Here is a 16,216-nt window from a genome sequence, read left to right as displayed (position 1 = left end):
GAATCAAAATAGCAGCTGGAAACCGCTCCTCAGATTAGTGCTTTGGGGAGACTTGCCATATATGTGCAAGGAGTTATTTATTGATTTATTGCTGGTGTTTCAAACCCTGACTGTGAAACGGCTCTGTGAAATTAAATGTTTAGTGCAGTCAAAGCTACTACTCCCCCTAGTGGTGTCTATGTGCAGAAATTGCCAGGGTTTGCAGAGTGGAAACCTATCAAATGCACATTTACTGAACAGAAAACAACACTAAGTTTTTTTGAGCATGCTAAGAACTTTAATAGATCAATATTGCCGAGAAACAACCAGATGTTTTCTCGATAAACCTAGCTTTATTTACATTATCATTTTTTTACATAAAAAGAAACTTTAAATAACTTCTGCTTAGCTACTTAAATAACAGTAATGAGAAACGTTTATGCTATTCACACAATGCTGTCTCAGCAGCCCAAATAAAAGCTTCACATTAAGTGCTAAACTTCCACAGAGTTTAATCTTACAGCATGAATTCAATCATGTATTAAACCAGGTATAGCCGATAGCATACATACGTATAAAAAACATGTAAAAAACAACTCTGCTTCAGTTTGAATTCTCATTAAGGAAATTTTAAACAGCATTATGATAAAAAATATTTTTTTGCAGTCTGTAAATTAAATTGGTCTTCCCAAGAAAAGTTGAATCACGCAAATCTTACATTATGGCCAAGTGAAATAACACTCAGTCCTATGGGAGCTGATAATGTAACAAACACATAGTACCACTAATTTTTACACCATCCAAGTTTTTCTTAAGATGAATGGTGGCAAAGTATTGATCTGGTTCTTCTAAATGACTTCATACTTTGAGGAATAAAGGCAAAGAAATTATATCTGAGCTTAACTCAACATTCAAGACTGAGGTTTACAACTTGAATGCAGTATAAATATGTCGTACTGGGTTAATAGTGCCTATTTCCGTTTCTAATCATTTCAATACAAATCCATCTTTCTGTACTGAAATATATAAATATACTTCACTATATACTTGTGAATGCTCCACAAGGTTTTAAAATGCTTTGCAGTGTGCTTGCCTTTAAATGCCGCAATTTATAAATGATATGACATTTAATTTAAAATTTAATCAGAAATTGCAGTTTGCTTAAAGAGTTGTAATGAAGTGCAATAAGAAAAGCAGTAAATCACAATCAGCTGACGGTGTTTATGGTTTGCATGGTGAAATGTGTGCCCAAAAACATACATTCTGGTCAAAGACGTGGCAGGGATCTGTTTACAGGGAAGTTAAAAACTCAGAACATAGATACGATATATTATATGCTGCAAGTACATTCAAGATCGAACATGCTGTGATTACAGTTGAGAAGAGGTATATAATTCTAGCCTAGAAATGACTTTAAAAGTGTGGAAAAAATAAAGAAGCATGTAAAGAAAAAGAAAAAAACATTCAGTGGGCCTTCTGTAATGCCTCCTTACGGAAGATGGGAAGTTTTGTCACCTCAGAATCTATCCCTTTTCTTGTTGACAGATTTTAAGATCCAGAAATTCTGATATGAAAAATCCCTAAAGCACATTTATACTGGCTTAGGATTCATCTGCCTGTGGAAAAAAAGTCTGTTTCTTTACACTCCTGTTTATTATATAGAATGCTTTTTTTGAAATGTAAGAACATGTAAAAGAATAAAACCACAGATAGATCATAGAAAACTACTACTTTACCGGTTTGCCACTAAACATTTTTTGAAAATATGGTGAAAACGTCCCAAACCTAGTAAGCTTTTTAAAATTGATCCTAAGTAGCCCATTTTCTATATCTTGGTGTGCTCTGCTGACTAGAGGCTTTCATTGTAGTTATACATATACCATACACACGTGTCAAATATGGAAGATTTAAAAATAAAGTACAAAATAGTACAACTAATTCTTTAGTGATGCAGATGTACACAGCAAAGACAGAAGAGGTTAAAAGTGTCATACATTTCTTTGTACTCAGTGTTACACTATTCATGTCTTTAAGCATGCATTTCATTTACATTATGCATATTTCCTGAACGAATGAATTATACAGTTGAAAAAGGTCTCCTACATATTCTAAAAATACATTGTAAGTGAATAAAATAAAAAAAATCAATGACTTTACAACTTTCTGACCTCACTCACCTTTCATATATTAATACAACTTTTAAAATAAAAAGTCTATAAAATCATAAAGAATCTGCGTATTACTTTTAAGCTAGAAGTTTTTTTCCTCCTGTTCTATGTGAAATAAACACCTTCTGATTTCTGTAAAAGAAGCTGAGCTGTTGCTTTTAATGGTCAGTAAACAACTGGGAGAAGCAGATACAGGGCTTGAGCTCTTGAGCAGATTCCTGCTGGTGGGACTGTGAAAAGTAGACTTTTCTGAGTGCTGAAATGTCAAGCCAGTGCGGGTATTTAGTTTGTGTTAAGACCTTATTCAATATCAACATTACAGGATGCACATTAAAAGTATTTAAACCGGACATATGCAAATGGTTTGTATATTGTTTCATTTAAATGAGGTTCAACTGGGGAGCTAGAAAGGAACAAAGTTAATTCCACACTGGAAAGTACATAATGAAGAAACAATGTCCCAGCTGTTGAGATTTCATCAGCTAAAAGGACTCACAAGAGAAATTGTGTGTCTTTCTCCATTTCAGCATGGATTGAACCTCTACTTTTTCCATTCCAATTAGATCTCTCAAATAATCTGTGAAATTTACGACAAATTGAGATCAACAGCATACAGTAGGTAGAACATTACTTTTTCAAAGCTTTTCTTAAGCACAGAAAAACAGCAGCTTTAAAAAAAACAACCTGTCTAAAATACAGCTTGGACAGTTTATTTTATACTAGGATGTTCTCTGAATTGATAGTGATATTTAAAAATAAAATCTTAACAAAATTAAGGCACCATCATGAAATCTGTTTAAGTTTTGATTTCCACTTATTTTTGCTGTACTTTTCTAATTTCTTCTCCTTGAAAATATTGTACTGTAACACTCTTAACATTCACAAAATTTCATTTGCTTGATATTCACATTTGATGTTACTCTCAGACAACTTCAAAAGAAGGAAAAAAATACTTTTTGGACCAAATACAAGTGGTTGCTAAAACACTTAGTAGTGTGTACCACAACACTGATACAATTATTTTATTTACCTTTTTTCATTTTAACTTTAGTAGTCAAACATTTGATTTACTTGTATTTAAACATTTATCTCAGGCTGTAATTTATGTCAAGCCAAGGTGAGGGAATTTCACTGAGGTATGCCAGACATTTTTTTTTAAAAAGAAAGAGAAAACATTTAAATGAAGTGGTTGCTTTTAGTTCTTTAATATGGAGACAGTGCCATTTCTGAAATGTCAGTAAACAATTTTTGTATTCAAGAACCCTGAAATTTAGCAAGGAAGGCAGACATTCAAAGCCTTTTCAAGTTTTGCTATGAGTTTTTCTATGTCCTAAGGCACACTCAAAGTCAATAATTCTTCTGCTTTGATACGACTTGAATTTGGTATGGATGTCTGTAGTGAGAGCAGAGTCTTTCTGATGGAAGCCTTAAGAATTCATGGGAAAACCCAGAAAGGCTTCTTGTAGTCTTGCAATTATAGACGTGAGAAGTGAAAAGTTAACTTGTTTGATTTCTAATTAACTTTAAAAGGGCTGGGGCCCCCAGCATAATGAGTTTGTAGATTTCAATGCATTTTTTTTCATTTATGATCTCAGTAGGGGTGCAGAGCTAATAATAAGACCTCTACAGAGTTTATCTTAAAAGAACATTTTTTCCTTCAGTGTAAGAGTTAATGGACCACACTGAGAACTCTCTGAATTCCATTAAGACTTGTTGTCAACCAGTCCCACCAGAAAGAACTGCCATGAGATGAAAAAATGGCTTATAGTGTAATTGAGTGCCTTCACCCTAAAACTGAAGGCACCCCAGTTTTTAAAGGAGGTGAGAAACGCAACGGTTTCATTGTTCCTGCTGCTTTCTGAGATCTGTTTTGTCAAGTCTGTTATGAGAATCAGAATGTACTGTAGCTTATCAACTGGTCCATCGTGGAGCCGAAAGTGAAAAAGGTGTCTGGCAGTCAAGATGAACTATTGAATCAATGAAAGAAAGATAAGACCGGGGTTTCTTCAAGCAGTCTGAGGAGAAGGAAACATGAAGTCCAATTAGCCTATACGATATAGCTAGTCAGGTCCAGCAGGTATGATGTCATGTCAATGATCTGGTCTAGGATTCCTTCTCTGGTTTCTTGTCCAGCGCTGTGATCTGTTTGCTCACACTGTGTTCCTGAGTAGCCTTTCTTACAGAAGCATTTGTTTGGCTTAATGCAGACGCCACCATGACGACACACTGGGTCACATTTGGCTGAAATAAATACACAAATAAAAAGTCAGATCAGTGTTTCACCAGCATGCTCATTATTAAATCTTATTTCCAAAATAAAACAAGATTTAATAATGATTTTAGCCTGATGTAAACAGCAAATTTAAATGCACATGGTGCTTTTTCCATACACTTATTTCTTCATTACCTTCTTCATTGCTCTTCCATCTGTATTTTTTTTAAAAAGTGGACACCCAGTTCAATTAGATTTTCTATTCTCATTTCATCCTTTATTTAACCAGATATGTCACTAGAGAAATAAATCTCATTTACAGTGATGAACGTGCCAAGAAACTTACACCACTGAACAACACGGAACAATAAAAAGACAAGATCAGTTTAAAATGCAAGAAACGGAGTTAGCAGTTGCAAGCATTAATCTAGAAGGAGACATCTTCAGATACAAAGCTAGATAGTTTACTTTGTATTGCATTCCAGTTGTTTTCTGTGGGCAATAAAAAAATGTGCTCAGAGTTACTTGAAACAAGAGGCCTAGAGCTCAAACGCCAAAGTTTAACAGTTGAAAAGACTCAGAATAAAACAGATAGGCCACAAAACATGCATATATCCCCAGTTTCTGTTCCTTCTGGGTTTTTCTTGCAGTCTATAATACCTCCAAGTATATATTTATTTAAAGATTTAGTCCAAATTTCTCAGACTGGTTATTAAATCTTGGTTAAAACCAGTCAATTAACGGTATCACAGCAGTTGTGAACTTTGTGAAAGTACTATATGGTTGCCAACCACTGGTCTCACGATTTGTGACATAAAAACAGCCCTTCCCAGTCACTAGTCACTGTAAGCAAAAAAGAGAAATTTGGTCTCAAAACAGGAGTAAGGTTTTCTCAACTTGCATATATATTTTAAACAAAGCCTCACTGTCGAGCCTCATTGTAGATTTGGCGGTGCAGAACACAGTGATCACATACAAAACAGAGGACCAGATCAGCATAAAGTCAAAATGTTTCCTTTTCCAATGGATATTCAACTAACAAAGATGGGTAACAAACATGGGCACTAAAGTCGGTTCAGCACGATGTACAAATGAATAAGTACAGGTTGTGCTGCAGACATTTCATAGCAGAAATGTTCAAACATAATCTGCATGCAGAGTTAACAAGTTAGTATCGGCAAAACCCATCTCAATGTCGATGTGTTAAATTAGATAAAGTATCTAAAAAACATCGCCTTGTATGTGTCAGTTTCATAACAGTATATACAAATATATAGTGACATCAGAGCTTTCTAGAAAAATCATAATTATGTTTAAGAACTAAAGCAAAGATGTACAATCAAATGAAAGACTAAAAGCGATATTTCTAATGGATTAAAAGAGATGTATTCACAAGCCCGCTTATTTACAATATAACAGGGCCCGTTCATGTCACTGGATGTTTTGTTGCCTCACAGGCAATGATGTCAATATGGTGCTGCACACTTCTGGAACTTTCTTCTATTTTGTAATGGAAATAGTATCGTGAACTTTGTACATTCAATGTGGTTTGAAATGAATTCATCAATGCCGATACAGTTCCCCTTTAACTACAACCTCAACACATTGACTGGAACTAGAGACAAGGCCCTATCGGAGATGTGTTTTGTCTTTCCTCTCGTCTTCTAATGGCCCAAATTCGGTTACTTCTTTTCCCTTTACTTTTGTGGGGAAGAGGTGTGAACACGCGTGGAATGATACTGTCGGCTTAGTTGGTAAATTGTTACAGGTAATGTTGTTAGGCAATCACACATATGGAAAAAAAAAGTCTGCTAACTTTTCTTTCCGTTTAAAAAATAGAAACAGAAGAATCCGCCTCAAGTAACAGGCTGCTCCTGAATCCACACACACACGCCTCACATAAAAAAGCCCAAAACAAGTTACGATCTGCAACCATCAAAAAAAGTCTAGTGAACCTCCAATTGGGCAGGCACCGGCAGCCCTGTGAAAGAAGCAGTGGGGTTTCCGATCTCACAGCTGTGCGATGGCACTTGGGACAGTCTCCTCTCCCTGCCCTAAAGGTAGATGGGCAGCTACTGTATGCCTGCAAAAAGCCGGACTCACCCACTCTGCAGAAGTCCCCCTCCCAGCCTGGGTTGCAGCAGCACCTGCCTGTTGGGGTGCAGTGGCCGTTCTTGCAGAGGCGAGAGCACTCCGTGAGCAGCAGAGCGGGAGGGCGCGCCCGGCGCCTGCACTCTTCCGGGACCCGGGGCCTGGACACACAGAGGGAGCGGTGCAGGAGCTGCGTGAGCAGAGCTCTGGAGGTCCTCCAGCTCCTGGACTGTTTCCAGCACGCGGCGCCTTGCTCAAGCCATTGAGCGTGCTCGGACTAACTAATGCAAAGCTCGCGCATAGAAATAGAGCGGAGATGTTGACACCTTTTGAACAAATAATTTTAATGCATGTTTTTTTTAAACATGATTATACAGTTAAGGCTGACTAATCCAGATTTCTATTGTTCTTGTCTGCTTTGGAGGGGATACAAAGTGAGGTATTGTGCTTTGCATACTATCATTCTCAGAAGAATAATCTCCTAATAATTAGATTAGTATATGTCTAGGAGAATAATTTAGTGGGAGGTAAGAGTGAGATTGCTCTCATAAAGTAAGAGCATAAAGAAATGTATGCCTAAATTGTACCTACAGCACAGATTCTTAAACACATCAGATGAAAACAGCCTGGAAGTGACACTGAGCACATTGTTTGCCTTTAAATTATCATTTTTTTCAGTTCCTTTTTCAGTGAAATCTTCCAAATAAAAAAAAAACACTGTTTTTGTGCGACACATTCTACTTAAGGAGTGGTGTATTTCCAATCTTATTGTCTTAATATTCGACTGCAAAACACCATGTAATGCCAAATGCTGTCAAAAACTGTCCGTGACAAAATGCTGTTTAAAACAATCAACCTTAGTCTTCCTTTAACAAATGCGGTGTCCTTACATTCTGTATTACTGATTAATAAAAAGAAACAACAAGACAAATGGAGAAGAGCAACCAAAGCAGCTGACCCCAGGACAGTCTGGGACTAAGGCTGTGAAAAAGAAGAAGAAGAAGAAGAAGAAAAATAAACAACAAAAACTCTGAAATACTTTTGGCATTCACTGACATTGATTTTCAGGGGAATATTGAGTAATTCCACATCAGTGGTATAAAGCAGTGCTGCTGTCTTGAGAAGACCTGAAAGTAATACAGAAAATAAATAGAATGTGTTCATAAAAGAACACATCTTTGCTGAGCTGTGTTTTTTTCTGCCACCAAAATACTAAAATACTTGAATGAATTCAGCACAAAAAAAAATCAAACAGTTAAGATATAATATTGTACAGTAAAAACAAAACAAAACTAAGCATTCTCGTCCATTTGGTATTATACCAAATTGATGCCACATGAATTAAATGAGAAAAATAGTTACTCTTTGATATTTTTAACAGCTGAATAAACTCTTTAAAAATAACACTGTAGTACATTAATACATCCCACATAATGAAATGCAGTTCCTACCGGGCTATGTTCTTTTTTTAAGTTGCTGAACTGTTAATGTATCCAGCAGGCACATATTGTAATTAGACTCCAGCTAATAGTAGCAATATGGGAAATGGAAAGTGAAGTGCTCTTAACAAGTTCACATCCTGTGTACATTACTGTGATAAATACATGGGAAAGTTGTGCTTGTGTACATACAAAAGCCTAGTGGCAGAGTGCAAAAGAACACTCTGGTTACACGATCTACTTGTAAACAATACTGACCACAGAGTATTTTATACACAGGGTCTCCAATATAGTCATTTCCACCTGAACTGTGGAAACATTTTTTAAACAAACCAAACAATAACATCACATTGATTTACTAAATGTTTTTTTATGCTCAGATTGAATCGTTGCCTGGTATTTAAATAAATCATCTATATTCCAAACTATTTTGTTTCACACACACACATAACCCTCTCATTGCAAGGAAGTAATTTAGGTTAAATTACAGTTTATTGTTTATAATGAATGGTAATTTAGGTCCCGCAGTGTTATTACTGAGGTTAGGTAATTTTTATAATACCTGACGCTCGTTATGATTATCAAAAGATAACACATTAGTGTTCTCCTATGTATCTTAGCCTATTTCTAAAACTAACAGTACTTGAAAACCCAAACTCTTGATTATTTTAAAAGCAATCTATTTCTTTCTGACAAATTACCACTTTGGTGAAGATAAAAATAAACCCTGTGAATGTGTGCTGTTTCCACACAAGTCTGGCATCAGTATCTGAGGAGAAACCTGGATTTGGCTTTGAGCTGTTTCATTGCAGCCACACTGACTGGCCACATTGTAGGGATTTGTTCCCATGCTCTGCTCTGGCTTTCCACACATATGTGTTTTTTTGGGGGGATAAATACTTATTGCATTTGTTGGGGTAATGGGGTTTTGTCATGATAGGTAGTGCGGCATTAAAAAAAAGCAATGTCCCCAGAGAGTTCTTTAACAGTGTTAATAGCACAGAGGTCAACACAACTACTAAACAGTTTGCATTACTGTCAGGGTGGCCATGAAAACAACACCTGCTGTAAGACTACTTGACAAAGCAGCTGGGTCAACAGGCACTGTGGGAATTTATCAACTTTGGGGGGCCACTTGCATAAAACACAGACTGATAAATTAAAGGAGGGCTGGCTGATTAGGTTAAGACTGTCCTGTGCATGGCTCTTTTGGAAATGAATAGGAGAGAAAGAAATCAGCTGCTTTCATGCTGGAATGCATAAAAAACTATTGTTCTAGTCAGGAGACACTTCAGCAATGTGCACACACAGCCTCACGGTGCGCACAAGGGAAAACTGCAGCTTAAAGCTATATAAATGGCATGAAGACACCCGGTCATTTTCAGAAAACAAATAGCTTATTTATCAGACATTTAGGTCTATACCAATGTTTTCATCAGTTGGCTGAATGTTTTCATTAATTCTTTGTACGTGTCTAGAAAAACTAACAAATAAATTACAACAAAAAATAACTTAGTGCACTAGTGTAAGATGAGTATATAAATGAGGAAAATTATTGCAAAATTTGATTATTTTTTTTTAGAAGCAAACACCTTTCAAAATCACTTTTGACACATTTAGAAGGCTCTTCTTATGTGGGGAGGGGGGAATTAGTATTAATAAAGCTCATTGCATTTTTAATATAGCAGTGTATAGCGCTGGGGCCCTGGGGTGCTGTCTGCGTGTCTGTGTGTTCTCACTGTGTTTGTGTGAGTTTATTCTGTGAGCTTCAGTTTCCTCCCACAGTCCAATGCTGGCAGGTTAATGGTCTTCTGGGAAAACTGGCCCTGTTGTGAGTGTGTGCATGTCTCGTTTCTGTCCCTGTGTGTGTGCCCTATAATGGACTGGTGTCCATCACACCGTTTTATCCAATTCAGGGTCACAGGGGAGCTGGAGCCTGTCCCAGCCTTGAGCCTGATGCTTGCTGGGATAGGCTCCCCCGTGACCCTGAATTGGATTAAACGGTTAGAAAATGGATGGATGGGTGTAAAGTTGAGGCTCTGCCAAAAAACCCTTTTTTCTTTTTTTTTGTTATCTAGTTCTATTGTTAAAGCCTTTCAATGGTTTCTTCCATTGTGTAAATTGTACAAAATAATTTACTGCGTATTGTTGCTCTAGGCCAATCAGATGCTTAGGCCAATCTTGCTGTTGAGCTCTGTGAGACATGCACAGCAGTGCTCATCTTCTCCTTAACAACTTTGGTGACCCTCAGAAATAAGAGGTTTTTGGTGATTAATTAGGGTTGTAGTTTCATGGTGTCAAGACTCAAGAACCCTGGACAATGTCATTTCCTCCTTCTGTAACTAATGTGTAATATAATATGGTCCATTGAATGTTGAGAAAAGTTTTAGTCTCTTCTGAAATTCCTGCAACCACATGCTTTCAATAAGTCGGTGGGCAAATAAGCTTGAGTAAATGAAAAAAAAAAAAATTCTTGTGGATACGCACATTTTAACCACAGCTGCAATCTAAAGCACATACACTATACTGGCTTTACACTAACAGCTACCAATCCTGTCTGACCCAAATAACATTCTTTCAAACTATTTTTTATTAGTTAATGTCTATATTATATGTATGTCTTGATTTTTACAGATAATATCACAGTGATAGAAAAAAATAATTTCCTATAAACTCACATAAGATACTCATAATCTCTGATTTAGTCCCAGGTTACAGTATATAATTAAGTACTCTGCTGAAATCTGCACTTGTGTTTTATTATTTAAAGCTTATTCTGTTACGTAAGGTTTTAATGTGGAATATGGTAGTCAGTACTGTCTTTGCCACTTTGTTTCTCATCAAGCCTAAATTAAAAGCTTCCCCTTTCCTTTCTGAGATTCAGCTTCAATGCTAGGAATGAATAAAAACTGTTAATGACCATAGCTCACAGGGGAATCACGACTGCGTGTGGCAAAGCAATTGAGATAAGGAATTTTCAATGAAGCATTCAGTGTCTTAATCAGACATTACATTGGTTTAATTATAGGAAAACATTACAATCCACTTTTAAAGCTTCAGAAAATGTTTTAGCTCCATATGAAATGGGCTTAACTAAACAGTGCTTTAAGGCATTTAAAATATTTTAATTTCTTTTACTAGTCAACGGTCAACATTTTTATACACATGGGATGTAGATCCATATATTTTTTAAACATGGTGGCCTATTTATATTCTACTTTACTCTGCTGACAAACAAATAAGTACGAATCAAGTTGGTTATGTGGGGAAATGTTTACTGAAATGTCCCAGAAGTTTTAAGTCATTTTTTCTCTCTCTGCGTGCACCCAGATAGTTTTGCCATGATCAAAACATTATGTGCATGTTCGCTTCCAATCACCCCCAAACACGCAACACACAAACATGTAAATGCTCCATTGGGAGGTCCAGTGTTCCAGGTATATCACTACAAGACCACCCTACTTGATCAGGCAACTTGAACACAAAGCCAAGGTCAGGCAAGTGAGCCCCCTTGTAATTAGATACTAATAATGGGTTTGATGTGTAAAATTAACTCAGACCCACAGACCAACAGACTAAACAACCCAATAGATGGTGGAAAGAATTGTTCTTTGGAAAATGTTGCAATGCCAGAAAACATAAATAAAAAGTAGCACAACGGCCTTGACTGGGAACTGCAGAAACATCTGCGCTCTAATTAATTGCATTAGACTTGGGTGGCACTGTCATCACCTAGAAATAATTAGCAAGGGATCAATTTCTATTGTAATTTACACAAAAAAACTTCCAAGACACTTTAACCCCAAAAGGGTAGATTCACTTTTGGGAACTTTAGAAAACAGCTTTTCCTCATTTAGTTCAGCTTTGTGGATTCAGTTAAGTTCATTGATATGGTGAATGCCTTCAGCATTAGTAAATTCTTAATTTGTTCTTTCACCCCACTGGATGAAAAGAGAAAATGAATCACTACTGTACACTTACGGAATTCATATCCATTGTGCTTTTTTATAAAATCAAAGAGTGACTTTTTAAAATTATGCTAGTACTTAATTGTTGAATGACAATTTGGAGTAAAGACCTTGTAAATGTTCTCTGACTGCATCTACAGTGAAATGGCCTGTCATACCACGTGCCTGTGTGTTACTCAGATGAGTGAGTTTAAAGTCTAATCAGCCTTCACCCATGAATTGCACCAAATAATAATGTCATTTATTGTGATGTAATAGAATCACAAAATGCTGATGTTTTTGTGTTAGCCTTAGCATGGATAATGTATCTGGAATCATTTCAGTTCCAATATATGCTTGTTTCTTGAGAGTTTAGAAAATAATGAAACTACATACATCATAAATTATGTACAGTGGGTATGTATATATGGAAAGCCCAACAATTTTGAGTCCAGTTTAGTTGGTAATAGTCAAGGACTGTACCTATGGCTAATTAACTGTACTTATTTTTATTGGCCTTACTGGGTAAGATGCTTAGTGTAGGATGTTTTACAATAAATCAATATTCAATGTGCATGACTGGAACATCTGTCTGATTCTGTGACTCGAAAACAAACTGGTGTGATAGAAGGAAGCCTTTTCTTAGAGATCTGTGTCATATGAAGCAGAACATTTTTTACAATTCATATTACTCGCCTTCAACTGTTTTCACTTCTCTCTGCTGTTTTCCATTATGAAGCCAATGAAACACAAGTTTTGGTGGACATTGTTGGCTCTGTTCCTAACACACACAAGACCACAGTCTCCAAGGCAGTACAGTAAAATGGTAAACTTACCTTTTAGGGTCGACCAGTTTGTAAAGCTTCCCACTGTGTGACTGGGTCATACTTTTGCTGCTTGCCAGAATATATACCTCACCTGTGTGAGAGAACAGAAACATGAGTCAGCTTTCATTTGCTAGACAATTTCAAAATAATAGAGATGCACTACAGGACCCCTGGTTTGTGTCTATGGCTCTTATGGGATAGGCCGTGGCATGGCAGTAGCGTATGAAAAGAATAGCAAGACTATGCAGTAGCTGCAGTACAGCACTTGAAGGCAAAAAAAAAAATTGTAAACACATGTTATTTGCCAAAAAAATCAGATTATCTCCCACTAGCAAATTCTGAACAAATGTTAGCTAGATCATTGAAACAAAGATCTGGCCAGAGTGAGAATTTTCCTCGCCTCCAAATTCTATTAAGCCCTAAGTCATTTGCTCAACATACTTTGAAAATCAAGTATTACATGGCTGTAATTAGTCAGTGAGGTCTTAGAAAGAACAAGTTATATGCAGCTGGTGTGGTTAGATTCATGTGTTATTCCTTCAGACAGTGGCCAATTATCTTCAGCAGATACAGATGCTCTGATTGTCCGCTTTCTAAAGCTTTTAAAGTTCTGCCAAGGATTGACAAGCAATTCTAATACCTAATCTTATCCCTCTGTATCTATGTATAAAAAGAAACAGTAACTCATTGTATATAGTTACAAAACAGGGGGATCAGCAGGGGAACAGACTGGTTTCAGCTTGGGAGTTTGGAACAAGCTACCAACACTGACTTCACTTTTCAAGCAGTGTCTGGATGACATCCTTGGATCATTTAGCTACTGGCATCCAAATAATCATGGTCTGCGTGGCCATGTTTCGCAAACTTTCTTATATTCTTAAGAAATAGTGGAATCACTAGTCTAAGGTAAAAATGACACCCCACCATCTTTTGTGTAATGACATGTTCTCAGCTCTCAGTTTTAAATACACTTCCTTTAGTTATCCCATCTTGTCCTTTGTTTCATGTGTCAGCCCCATCAATTGAGTTGATTTTGTCAATGGCTTTGAGGTTTTTGAAATATTGGATCATGTCCCCTAGTCGCCTTCTCTATTCAAGACTAAAATGGTTTAGTTTCCTTAGATTTTTCATAAACTGATTCTTCAATGTCAGCATTTTCAATCCTATATAGTTTATATTTTTGCTTTTTGAACGTTACACTGCACACACCTTTCTGGTATTTTCCAAGTCTGCAATTTTGTTGAAATATTTTTTAATTTCATCTGCAGCTTCTAAAGAGCTTAGTTATCCTTCTAATTTGATATCAATTGCAAGCTTTGATTAGTTTACTAACTATACTATAATCTAAAAGGGTGATATAAATTAGGAAGAGCAGAGGTCTTAGTACAGATCCCTGGGGTACTCCATTGATTACATTAATTCAATTTGTTCATTCTTCTCTTAACTATACTCTCCGTATTTTATTAGCAAGTTCTTTATGTATTTCTTGAATGCTTACCACCTACAAGTTGTGAATTAATTTTTAGGAGAAACACCTAAAAGGTTTCTGAAAATCCCCATATGCCACGTCACATCCCCTGACTGCATGCATTACTGCAGTTGCATGTTCAAAGAATCCAACAAATTAAGTAAACAAGAACTACCTTTTTCTAAATCCATTTTGTCTGCAATCTTAAATATATCAGCACAACAGTTTATATTAACAACTTTAATAACAATGCCTTGAGTTCAAACTAAAATAAAAATATTTAAATTCTACATTAAAAATTAGATTAAATTACAAAACACTTAAAACAACCTAAGCAGAAGACACATAGGTGAGTCCTTTGCCTTGGTTGGAAATTGTCTTGATGTGTTCTTTAGGAAAGTCACAGAATAGTACTGGATGCCATATTTAAAGCTTTAATAGCTCATAGAAAATACATTGGAGATCAGATATAATTTTTTTTTTCACTTGCAGGCAAGTTCTGGGATGCTGGCACAGAGAAATTAATCTTAATTGGGCAACGCCTTGAATCTCAGATTTAACCCTTTTAAATAGTCTAAATAAAGAAAAGAATACCAAAGGGAAAATTTAATACTTCTCATAATAGTGAGTTTGTTCTATAATTACATTCCTTTACAATGAAATAATTGTTCAGTAACTTGAAAACCATAGGGGGATCTTAAACCATTCTCAAAAATTCTCAAAATGATTCATGTTGTTTATGGCTATTACACATTCTAAAATATGAATACCTTCCAATATTTCTCTATCAATCACTTTCACATTTAAAAAAGTTTAAATTCTGCCCAGGAATTTGTTTAGAAATATGAAATCACCAATTAAAATGACATTTACTTTATTTGTTATTTTGTATTCAAATAAATCGAGTTTTAAGCATAAAACAAATCAAACAAATGTGCAAATATAATCAAAGCTGAAATCCTTGAAAGGCAATGGTATCATAGAGAAAACAGTATATTGTATGTTCATGTAAGGAAAAATAGGACAAACTGAAGAAAATTTCAGGAAAACATGATAAATTCGAAACGTCTAAATTCATTATATCTATTTACTCCAGATACAGTACATTGTGTATATTGCATATTTGGCTGATTATATCACGAAAACAACCAAGTTTTTCTGAAATTCCTAAGTACATTGGAAATTCATTTTGTGCTCACCACAAAGACTTTGTAATTGATTTATAGGGAATGACCTGCCATCCTCAGTCACCTGACCAACCGGTAAGGAGAAAACAATTGGTTGACTGGCAGTTTAAAAACCAGGAAGCAGTGGCTTCCAAGGTTGTCTGATTTGCTGTCTGGGAACATAGGGAATATATTGTGTAGTGAGAGAATTCTGAGTCCTGTATTTGTGAGTTGTTTGGAAATCTACCAGTTAAAGCAGTTAAGCTGCCTGTAATAGTGAGGATAGTGAGTGAATTTGGAAGAATTTGAAGAAGTTCAAAGAGCTGTTTAGAGTTTGTCTGATTTTTGTTTTTTAATTTTTTGGAGCTGTAAATGAAAGGGCACTAACTCTTTACCTTACTGCTGTTTTGTGTGTGTTTCACCTGGACCAGCCAATGAACATTCCTGTTTTATGACATCCAGCCCAGGGTGTGTCACAGTGACATAAATCTTAAGTTTAAAGTTCTCGTCTTTGAAGAGCAGAGTGACGCAGAGCTAAGACCATGCTTACCTAACTCGTCTTCTCCAAATCCCAGGATGTGACCCACGAGAGAGCTGCCACAGGAGCTGCTGCTGCCAAAGCACAGGGTCTTCTCCTGCCAGTCCTGGCCCACTGAGGATCTCTGGAGGATTCGGAAGCTCCTGTACAAACACCGATAAATCCCTGCTGTCAACGAATGTATTATAGCCCATTCATTCGTTTATGATGTCACAAGGCAACAACAAACCTGGCACTTCAGTTGATGAAAAACTGTCAAGTAATCTCTCACGGTTTATAAACTCCAGTGCAGTATTTATTTTTGAACACAAAGGTTTTTAATCTTCATCAATTTTTTCTAAGCTGTGCTTAAGTGAACAAATCTCCATTTACATATAAATA

General features: G+C 36.2%; 1 protein-coding gene across 2 annotated transcripts in view; it reads right to left on the bottom strand.

Moving 5' to 3' along the window:
- Positions 1–254: 254 nt before the first annotated feature.
- Positions 255–16,216, bottom strand: part of hhip (hedgehog interacting protein) — a 46,086-nt gene continuing 30,124 nt past the window's right edge. For both annotated transcript variants that reach the window (XM_088633120.1, XM_088633121.1), the window contains exons 10-13: positions 15,848–15,978; positions 12,673–12,754; positions 6,463–6,611; positions 255–4,388 (exon numbers count right to left, since the gene is read on the bottom strand). In XM_088633120.1, the coding sequence (XP_088489246.1) occupies positions 4,195–4,388; positions 6,463–6,611; positions 12,673–12,754; positions 15,848–15,978 (556 nt within the window). In that variant the 3' untranslated portion in view covers positions 255–4,194. The remainder of the gene's footprint in view (positions 4,389–6,462; positions 6,612–12,672; positions 12,755–15,847; positions 15,979–16,216) is intronic.

Source organism: Lepisosteus platostomus, chromosome 1, assembly GCF_059453375.1.
Source record: "Lepisosteus platostomus isolate fLepPlt1 chromosome 1, fLepPlt1.hap1, whole genome shotgun sequence".
Taxonomy (NCBI): domain Eukaryota; kingdom Metazoa; phylum Chordata; class Actinopteri; order Semionotiformes; family Lepisosteidae; genus Lepisosteus; species Lepisosteus platostomus.
The sequence above is the reverse complement of the archived record's forward strand: the minus strand, read 5'-3'. Positions and strand labels throughout refer to the sequence as shown.